General features: G+C 39.5%; 1 protein-coding gene across 2 annotated transcripts in view; it reads right to left on the minus strand.

Annotated features, from left to right (window-relative positions):
* GAB2 (GRB2 associated binding protein 2) overlaps positions 1-7004 on the minus strand; it is a 58417-nt gene extending 51413 nt beyond the window's left edge. Inside the window, exons 1-2 of one of the 2 annotated variants that reach the window (XM_023736597.1) lie at positions 6954-7004; positions 4729-5029 (exon numbers count right to left, since the gene is read on the minus strand). In XM_023736597.1, coding sequence (XP_023592365.1) covers positions 4729-4990 — 262 coding nt within the window. In that variant the 5' untranslated portion in view covers positions 4991-5029; positions 6954-7004. Of the gene's footprint in view, positions 1-4728; positions 5030-6741 lie in introns of both variants that reach the window. The other variant, XM_004382004.2, reaches the window with a different exon arrangement.
* Positions 7005-10054: the final 3050 nt, after the last annotated feature.

Raw genomic sequence — 10054 nt, forward strand, 5'->3', positions numbered from 1 at the left:
AGAATTCAGCAACATATCAAAAAAATAATTCACCATGATCAAGTGGGATTTATACCAGGTATGCAGGGATGGTTCAACACTAGAAAAACAATCAATGTAATCCATCACTGTCTTAGTCATCTAGTGCTGCTACAACAGAAATACCACAAGTGGATGGTTTTAATGAAGAGAAGTTTATTTCCTCACAGTTAAAGTAGGTTAAAGTCCAAATTCAGGGTGTCAGCTCCAGGGGAAGGCCTTTTCTCTCTGTCGGCCTTCTTCTCTTTGGTGTTCCCCCAGACTAGAAGCTTCTCTGAGCAGGGACCCCAGTCCAAAGGATGCGCTCTGCTCCCAGCGCTGCTTTCTTGATGGTATGAGGTCCCCCTGTCTCACTGCTCACTTCTTTTATATCTCAAGAGATTCCCTCAGGACACAATCCAGTCTTGTAGATCAGGTCCTGCCTTACTAACACAACTGCCGTGCATCCTCCCTCATTAACATCATAGAGGCAAGATTTACAATTTATAGGAAAACCACAGAATACCAGGAATCACGACCAGGCCAAATTGATACACACATTTTTGGGGGGACATAATTCAAACCATGACAATCACATAAATAAAACAAAAGACAAGAACCACATGATCTTATCAATCAATGCAGAAAAGGCATTTGACAAAGTCCAACGCCCATTCATGATAAAAACTCTCAACAAAATAGGAGTAGAAGGGAAATTCCTCAATATAATTAAGGGCATTTATACAAAGCCAACAGCCAACATCATCCTAAATGGAGAGACTTTGAAAGCATTCCCCTTGAGAATGGGAACTAGACAAGGATACCCTTTATCACCACTCTTATGTAACATTGTGCTGGAGGTCCTAGCAATTAGGCTAGAAAAAGAAATACAAGGCATCCAAATTGGTAGGGAAAAAGTCAAAGTATCTCTATTTGCAGATGATATGATCTTATACACAGAAAACCCCAAAGAATCCCCAAGAAAACTACTGGAACTAATAGAAGATTTCAGCAAAGTTTCAGGATACAAGATAAACATACAAAATATACGATTTTTAAAAGATATTTTCACCACAAGTAATTTTTGCTGTATGCCAATATGTTCTTCTTGATGGGAAAACCTCTAATTCCACAAGGAAATAAAGCAGTTAAAAGAAATTTGCTTTGTGGTTATTTTTTTTCCTCAATTATACCTATTTCCTAAAATGAAGCTGAGATGCTCGTTGGACCCATTTCTCACATCTATGAAAGATTTTGTTCACAATGAGAAACCATGAGACTGGGTGGGTTTGTGGGTTTTTGGTTTTTTCTTGCCTTTTTATTTCCCTGCCACCTTTTTTTTTTTTTTGTAATGATCATGAATTTCTCTTCATGAGGAACAAAATAAAGGGAGAAACAAAAACAAAACCCATGAAGCCTGTAAATGACAAAGATTTGGGGAAGACAGTAAATTCCCCACAGGAAGCGAAGATTATACCAAAGAACCTAAGAGTAAGTGGGGGCTCATTTATAATTTTTTAAATTGAGATATAATTCGTATACCATAAAATTCACTCTTATGAAGTACAAAATTCAGTGTTTACTTTTTTAAGCATATTCACATAGCTGTACAACTATTACCACTGTCTAATTCCAGAACATTCTCATCACCCCAGAAAGAAATCCCATACCTATTAGTAGTCACTCCCCATTCCCCCACCCTCACCCCAGCCCTTGGCAATACCCAATCTACCTTCTGTTTATACGGATTTGCCTATTCTGGACACTTCATATAAATAGAATCATAAAATATGTGGTTCTTTGTGTCTGGCTTCTTTCACCTAGCATAATGTTTTGAAAGTTCATCCATGCTGCATCACATATCAGTACTTCATCCCTTTCTACAGTTGAATAATATTCCATTATATGTATATACCATATTTGTTTATCCATTCATCAGTTGATGGACATTTGGGTTATTTCCATTTTTTAGCTACTATGAAAAAAAATGCTGCTATGAACATTTGTGTACAAGCTTCTGTGTCAACATATGTTGTCAATTCTTTTAGGATTATACCTAGGAGCGGAATTTCTAGGCCACATGGTAACTCTATGTTTAACTTTTCGAGTAACGGCCACAGTTTTCTACAGTAGTTATACCATTTTACATTCCCACCAACAATGTATATGGATTCCAATTTCTCCACAGCCTCAACAATATTTTTAATTCTCTTTTTATTACAGCCATCCTAGAGTGAAGCGATATCTCATTGTGGTTTTATCTGCATTTCTCTGATGGCTAATAGTGTTGAGCATCCTTTCATGTGCTTAGTGGCCATTTGTATATCTTCTTTGGAGAAATGTCTATTAAAATCTTTTGTCCATTTAAAAAATTTGGTTATTGGTCTTTTTTGCTGTTGAGTTATACCAGTTCTTTATATATTAGACCCTTATCAGATATATGATTTGAAAATATTTTCTCCCATTCTGTGGAGGGAATTTTTTTAATCTATTGATTCCTCAGTACCAAATCAGAGCTAAAGAATTAGCACCTGTAAGTTAAAAGTTTTTCAGGTGATTCTGATGACCTGCCAGATGTGAATCAACGATGCAGACCAGTGCTTATAAAACATTAATGTACAGACATCACCTGGGGATCTTGATAAAATGCAGATTGAGGGAAATAGAAAACCACTATTAGAACACCACAGTAATAACTGCTACAAATACGATCCACTGGTGAATGCTAGAATTAGTGGGCAAAGTTTAAGGGGAAATACAATAGTTGTATATCATCAACATATCTCCCCCAAAATGTTTATTAATTACAAAAGCAAACACAGTAACTTTACAGTGGAGAAAGCCGGCAGATATCACCTTAACCAAGTGATCAAGGTTAACATAATCAGTAATGAAACACATTGATACCATGTACCCTCTGATACTATGTGTCAAGAAAGGCACACTACCTCTGTGGTTTGTGGTTGTTAGCTGCCACTGAGTCATCTTCCAAAAACTGAAAACCTCAATCTAATCATGAAAAAACACCAGACAAACCCAAACTGAGGGACATTCTACAAAATACCTGACCAATAGTTTTTAAAAGTATCAAGGTCATTAAAGACAAGAAAGATAGAGAAACTGTCACAGACTGGGGGAAACTCAGAGACATGACAACTAAATCTAATGTGGTATCCTGGGCTGAATCCTGAACAGAATAAGGGCGTTAGCGAAAAACAGGTAAAATCCAAATAAAGTCTGTAGTTCAGTTAATAGCATTGTACCAATATTTAATTGCTAAGTTTTGATAATTGTACCATGGTTAAGTAAGATGTTAACGCTGGGGAAAACTGAGTGAAGGCCATATGGGAACTTGCTGTACTATTTTTGCAGCTCTTCTGTAAGTCTAAAATTATTTCAAAATAGGAGGTTTTTAAAAATATGCAGATTCTGATACTGTAGGTCTGTGTAGTATCCCCTGATTGTGCATTTCTAAACAAGCACCCAGGAGAGGCTGTTGCTGCTGGTCCACAAACCCCTCTCGGAGTAGCAAGAGTCTAGACCTGTGTGGTTCTCAAACTTAATCCTGCATCAGAATCACCTGGAGGACTTGTTAAAACCAACTGCTGGGCCTCACCTCCAGAGTGCCTGATTCAGTAGGCCTGGGGTGGGGCCGAAGCATTTACATTTCTAACAAGTTCCCAGATGATGCCAATGTTGCTGATGAGCTAAGAATGCTTTTTACATTTTTAAAGTGTTACAAAAATAAGAATATAAAACAGAGATTGTATGTGGCCTGCAAAGTCTAAAGTATTTACAGAAAATGTTTGCGACCCCTGGCCCTTCCTACTCAGAATAAAGCTTTAAAAAAACACTAGTGCCTAGGTCCCACTCAGTGGAGATTCTAATTTAACTTATCTGGCATAGGTCCTCAGCATCAATATTTTAAAATCCGGATGTGCAAGTTTAAGAATGACTGCTTTAGACCATCCACCTACCTCAGAAAATAACCTGTTCCTCAACCATCAACGGAGTTGGGCATGAGCCCCAAACAAGCATCGAAGAACACTCTATGCAATTTAAAATCATTTCAAAAAGTTGAGCTGCTCCTTCGTGAAGGCTGTCCAAACCCAAACACAAGACCATATTTCCTCCCCTAACCTGTTTCCTCCCAAGTGAATATGAATAACACTGGATTATACATCAGTAACAGTCACAAAGGATCCTTTTTTTTTTTTTTTTTAAAAAAGGAGCAAGTGTAACTGTGGAGCTCTCTAAGAAAGGTCTGAAATAGACAGGCCAGAATAGGCAAGAGATGGACCAGAAAGGAGCAATATGCAATCTGTCCAACGTGCTGACAGGTAACAGGGTTCAGAGCACTAGAGAGCTAAGGAAAGGGGGAAAAGGTGCAGAACTGAGAAATGGGCATGGTGTTGAGTGAGGTACCTGAAAAAACACCACAAAGAACCTTTGCTTCATCACAGCCCCAACATTTATTGGCTCCCCATTTGAACGCAGTTAGGGTCAGGAGTCCCTCTAATTATTTGGCCAACCCCTTCATTCTCCTTTTTTGCTGACCTGTTCTCAACGCATCCCCTTTACACTCCTTCTCTCTGCCTATTAATCCTCTGTCAAAGACGAAAGGTTAGCTAGAGCCTGTTCTCCCTGCTCAAGGAATCAGAGAGCCAGCCTCCACACCTCCTCCAGGAAGCCCCTCACTTCTCTGAGAAAGGTCTGTGTTTGTTCTCGTACCTGTGCTCTCCTCAGCCTGGTTGAAGCCGCAGATGTGGCAGATGCTCTGGACCCACTTATTCATGTCCTCCTCTGTCTCAGCCACCAGGTAAAAAGTGCGCTCACTGGTCTTGATGTCAAACACAAAACTATCCTGCAGCTCCTTCTTGTTGAAGGTCAGGCCTGCATCCACCTGCTCACAAAAGTTCAGGTTGATGATCCGCAGGGGCTTCTTGGAGTGATCATTCTTGTAGTATTCCAGAACATCTGGGTCACCACTCATCCGGCCACTCCGCAGGATAAACCAGCGTTTCTTCCAGGCCTGAATCCCATCAGGAAAGAATAAGAAGAGAGATCATTAGTTTTTTTCAAAGCTTTTAACAGATCCTTAGAAATCACCAGGTTGAGGATGGGGAATGTTTGACATGCAAGCTGAACATGGTCTACATCTCCCTTTCATATTTCCTCATAGTTTCAAGGATGATTTTAAAATGCATGTTAGTGCAGCATTTCACTATGGAAATAGGGTCTTATTACTAAAAAATAAGATATGACTGTGATGGTTAATATTATGTATTAAGTTGGCTAGGCCATGATTCTCAGTATTCGTAATTATCAGGCCAGCAGCCTGCTGTCTGACCTGCCGATTTTGAGTTCGTCAACCCCTGCAACTGTGTGAGTCAGGAAAAGCCTCCAGACTGATGTGTGACCTATGGATTTGGGACTTGCCAGCCTCCACAACTGCGTGAACCATTTCCTTGAAATAAATCTCTCTCTATATATATGTATATATATATGCTTCACTGGTTTTGCTCCTCTAGAGAACCAAGCCTAAGACAATGGCATTCCTACTTTCTATATCAGGAAGTTAGATGAGAATTAAAACACTTTATAGCAACTACTCCATTTGGCTAGAATACAGACTCAAACTCACAGTACTTTTAGGCAGAGTGGAACCTGCAAAACCTTAGCAACTCCTCAGTTTACAGATGGCGACCCCCACTGAGACACAGTGAGTTGAAGTTAACAACATCACACACAACAAGCAGCAGAAAAACAAGTTTTCTGACTTTTAGTACAATGTGCTTTTTACCAAACCATGATGCCTTGGAAGGATTCTCTGAAGCACGTAACTTCAGGGTTTTTTTTTTTTTGGTCTTGTTCACTTCTATATCTGCAGTACTTATAATATTGCCTTGTACATACTAAGAGCTCAATATGTATTACTGAATGAATAAACTCTTTATACCATTCCACACTACAGAATTTAACACTTGATTACATAGTCTCTTATAGTGTACTCTACATCCCATCTCTTCAACAAGACTGAGTAATCTCCGAGCAGATATCACACAAAGTGGTAAAAAGGCTTTACACATAATAGAGAGCCTTGGGTTGAATCTATGCTTTGCTGCTGACCTACTGTGTGATTTTAGATTAAGTCATTTACCTCTTTAGAGTTTGCCTCATCTAATGAGAATCACTACCACTACGCACCCTATCTAACTTAATTGTTTTTGTTATGCAAATGAACTCTAAAGCACTACAACTATTAAGGATTTGATTATTATCACAATTCTTAACCACACCGGGACCTACACTCCATTGATTCTACCATCTTTTCACTCTCATCTTCCACCTTCCCTTCTTACTCAGCTTAATTCTTGTGTCCCATCATTATAATCATTCCCTTGCTTCTTTCTCCATTCCTCTTATTTATGGGGAAAACCACAACTCCTGGCTTAGTCCAATGCTCTGCCTATTCTACCTGTTGCCACTCAGCTGTATATAGCTGCAGAAAATCATACAACTGTGCTGACTGGTTTCACATTAAATTCAAGTGAATCCCCATGCTGCTTAATAATCCTATTGCATTTATCTAGTACATGATTTTCTCCTGCTCTTTGGCAACAATCCCTTTAACTTCTTTCTCTTTAAACCTCCGACATCTCCACTCCCTTGTTTCTTATTTCATAAGAAAATATAAACAATCAAAAGAGAATTTATACACGCTCTATCACCACATATACCGACCTGCTTGTATATGTAGCCACGGAATCTAATCCATTACATGGACAGTTCATCCAATGTAAGGTCAACCTTCTACTTGGGCATTAGATCCACCTCCTCTCACCTACATATGGACATCACTGAAACAATTCTTCCCATGTCTTAGTCATCTAGTGCTGCTATAACAGAAATACCAAAAGTGGATGGCTTTAACAAAGAGAAATTTATTCTCTCACAGTCGAATAGGTTACAAGTCCAAACTCAGGCTGTCAGCCCCAGAGGAAGGCTTTCTCTCTCTGTTGGCTCTGGAGGAAGGTCCTTGTGATCCGTCAGTCTTCCCTTGGTCTGGGAGCATCTCAGAGCAGGAACCTCAGGTCCAAAGGATGCGTTCTGCTCCTTGCACTGCTTTCCTGCTGGTATGAGGTTCCCCTGTGTCTCTGCTAGCTTCTTTCCTTTACATCTCAAAAAAGATTGGCTTAAAACACTATCTAATCTTGTAGACATCATCAGTATAACTGCCGCTAATCCATCTTATTACATCACAGTGACAGAGTTTACAACACATAAGGAAATTACATCAGATTACAAAATGGTACATGATCATAACAATAGTGGGAATCATGACCCAGCCAAGTTGACAGATATTTTGGGGGGACACCATTCAATCCATGACACTCTCTTGGGAATCACTGCTATTTTCCTTCCTGCTAGGATCACTCCCACCAGGACATCAACATCTCTCATTTTAGGGAAAAAAAAATAAAAAAATAAAAAGTTTGACCTGATCTCACATTACCCTCCAACTATGACCCCAAAATTCTACTTCTCTTTACAGTAAAACTTCAAAGAGTTTTCTCTACTACTAATCTTCACTTCCTTTTCTCTCACTCTTTTTTGAAACTAATGAGGCATCTTCCCCTCGCTGTATCACTGAAATAGCTCATCAAAGGTCCCGAAGACTGCAATCTGCTAAATCAACTCTTGGGCCCCATCTTGATTGCTCAGCAACATCTGGTAAGTTTACTACTCTGCCCTCCTTGAAACACTTTCTCCATTTGGCTTCAGGACCCATTCTCAATTTTCCTATCTTCCTGGCCTCTCCTTTTCACTCTCCAGCGCTGGTTCCTCCTCATCTCCTTGACCTCTACACGCTGGAGTACCCCTAAGTTCAGTTCTCAGATTCAATTCTCTTTTCTTTTTACACTCAATCCCTAGGTTATTTTATCCTAGGTTATTTCATGGCTTTAAAAGCCATCTAATTGTTGCAATTCCCAAATTTATATCACTAGCCCAGATCTATCGTTTGAACTCCAGAATATTATATCCACCTTTCCAATAAGAGGCATCTCAAACTTAAATGTGCTCAAAACTAGGCTCCTAATACCCCTCAAACCTGTTCTTCCTACAGTCTTCCATTTCACTTAACAGCAACTTCAGCCTTCCAGTTGGTCAGAATAAAAATTCTGATGTCCTCATTGACTCCTTTCTTTCCTTCATACTCTATATCTAATCTATCAGCAAATCCTGTCAGTTCAAAGAGTTCAAAACATATCCACAATTATCACTTCTCACTTCCATTGTTATTAACCTGGTCAGGCCTACCATTCTGTTGTCTTCCTGCTTCCACCCTTTCCATTCTGCAACCTATTCTCAACACAGAAGCCAGAAAGCAGGATATAAATCAGAACATGTCACTTCTCTGCACAAAACCTCCAATGGCTTTCCATCTCATTCAGAGTTAAAGTCAAAGTCCTCACTATGGCTTATAGGTATGATATGATTGTCCCCCATCCCACATCTCTCACTTCATCTGTTGCCACTCTCCACCTTGCCCATTCTGCTCTAGCCATACTGGCCTTAAACACTGACAGGCACACTTCTGCTTTAGGGTCTTCGCTCCAGTTGTTCCCTCTGCCTGGAACACTCTTCCCCCAGATATTCTCATTGCTTATTCTTCCCTTCAAGTCTCCATTCAAATGTCACATTATTGGAGAGGCCTTTTCTGACCTTTCAACTCTCATAGTCTCTTTCCACCCCTACCCCACTCTACTGGTCTCACTAGCACCTACACCAGCTAAAACAGGTCAGGAACTGAAACTTTTTATTCCATGCTGCATCCTCAGTGTTTAGAACAGTGCCTGGCAAATAGTCAGCGAACAATAATTATGTACTAGAAAAATGAGTCATTTTCTTAAACTTCTTATGACATCTGGTACCTAATATGCCTTAGATTGAAATGAAGGGTAAAGCATAGCTAGACAGTAGACAGCTGAGGAAAATTAAAAAAAAAAACAAAAACTATTTATATATAGTCACCTAACCTCTTGTCCAGGCTACTGCTTACAGCTTTGTGTGTGCTTGCATGTGTGTACGTGTTGTAGGTGCATTCATATACATGCACGTGTGTGAGTAGCAAGGTGCATTTTAAAAACGTATTTGTTTAGCTGGTGTTTCAGTTGATGTTTCCCCTTCAGCGCTTGTTCTCAGTAGACGAGTTGTCTCTAAACCACTGGTGTGCAGGTGCAAACATAAACATGAACAAGAAAAAGGTGTTCGTTACAGATAATATCGGAGCCTGTCAGGTTCTTCTTTCATGATACAGAAAGAAAAATTACTGTGGGATTACTGACAAATAATGCAAGGACAATATGGGCACATGAGTCTTGAATATGTTATTAAAGAGAAAGCTTTTCCATGACTCTCTGTAGGTGTTTTTGTGGGAAAAAATAGTTACTCACACTTATGCATGTGAATCCAAAATTATCTCAAAATAAAAAGTTTAATTAAAAAAAAAACTGATCCACAAAAGAATGAAAATTTTCATAGAAAGTAAATGTATTTAAAGAAAACCATGGTAATAGGAAATGAATATTTCTCTGAGAAGTAAAGATCATGGAGAGATAGAATGCTAATAGTTGGCTAATGATCATAACCAGACCCAGTTCTCCTCAGTCTTTCCCACTCAGCAATGCAGGTGGGTTCTTATGGAATCGCACTGTGAAAATATGAATAAACTTTTAGAGTTTCAGGCTACTGAGCAGGAGGGCACAAAATGGAGTGAACTAAGCATCACCAGTATTTTTGAACCTATAACACTACATATCAGCTCTAGGAAAGCTTGGCTATAAAGGCAGTCATGATTCTCTGCCCTGGAAAACGAAACTTCCCAGATAAAAACCAAAAATGTAAATAAAGTGCCAGCCAGATGCCCCTACTTTTCTGTGTAGTAGCCAGCCTCTACAGAGTCCTTGGGTGGTGCAAACGGTTAAGCACTGGACTACTAACTGAAAGGTTGGCGGTTCAAACCCACCCAGAAGCGCCTTGGAATACAGGCATG

This window comes from Trichechus manatus, unplaced genomic scaffold, assembly GCF_000243295.1.
Source record: "Trichechus manatus latirostris isolate Lorelei unplaced genomic scaffold, TriManLat1.0 scaffold00088, whole genome shotgun sequence".
NCBI lineage: Eukaryota > Metazoa > Chordata > Mammalia > Sirenia > Trichechidae > Trichechus > Trichechus manatus.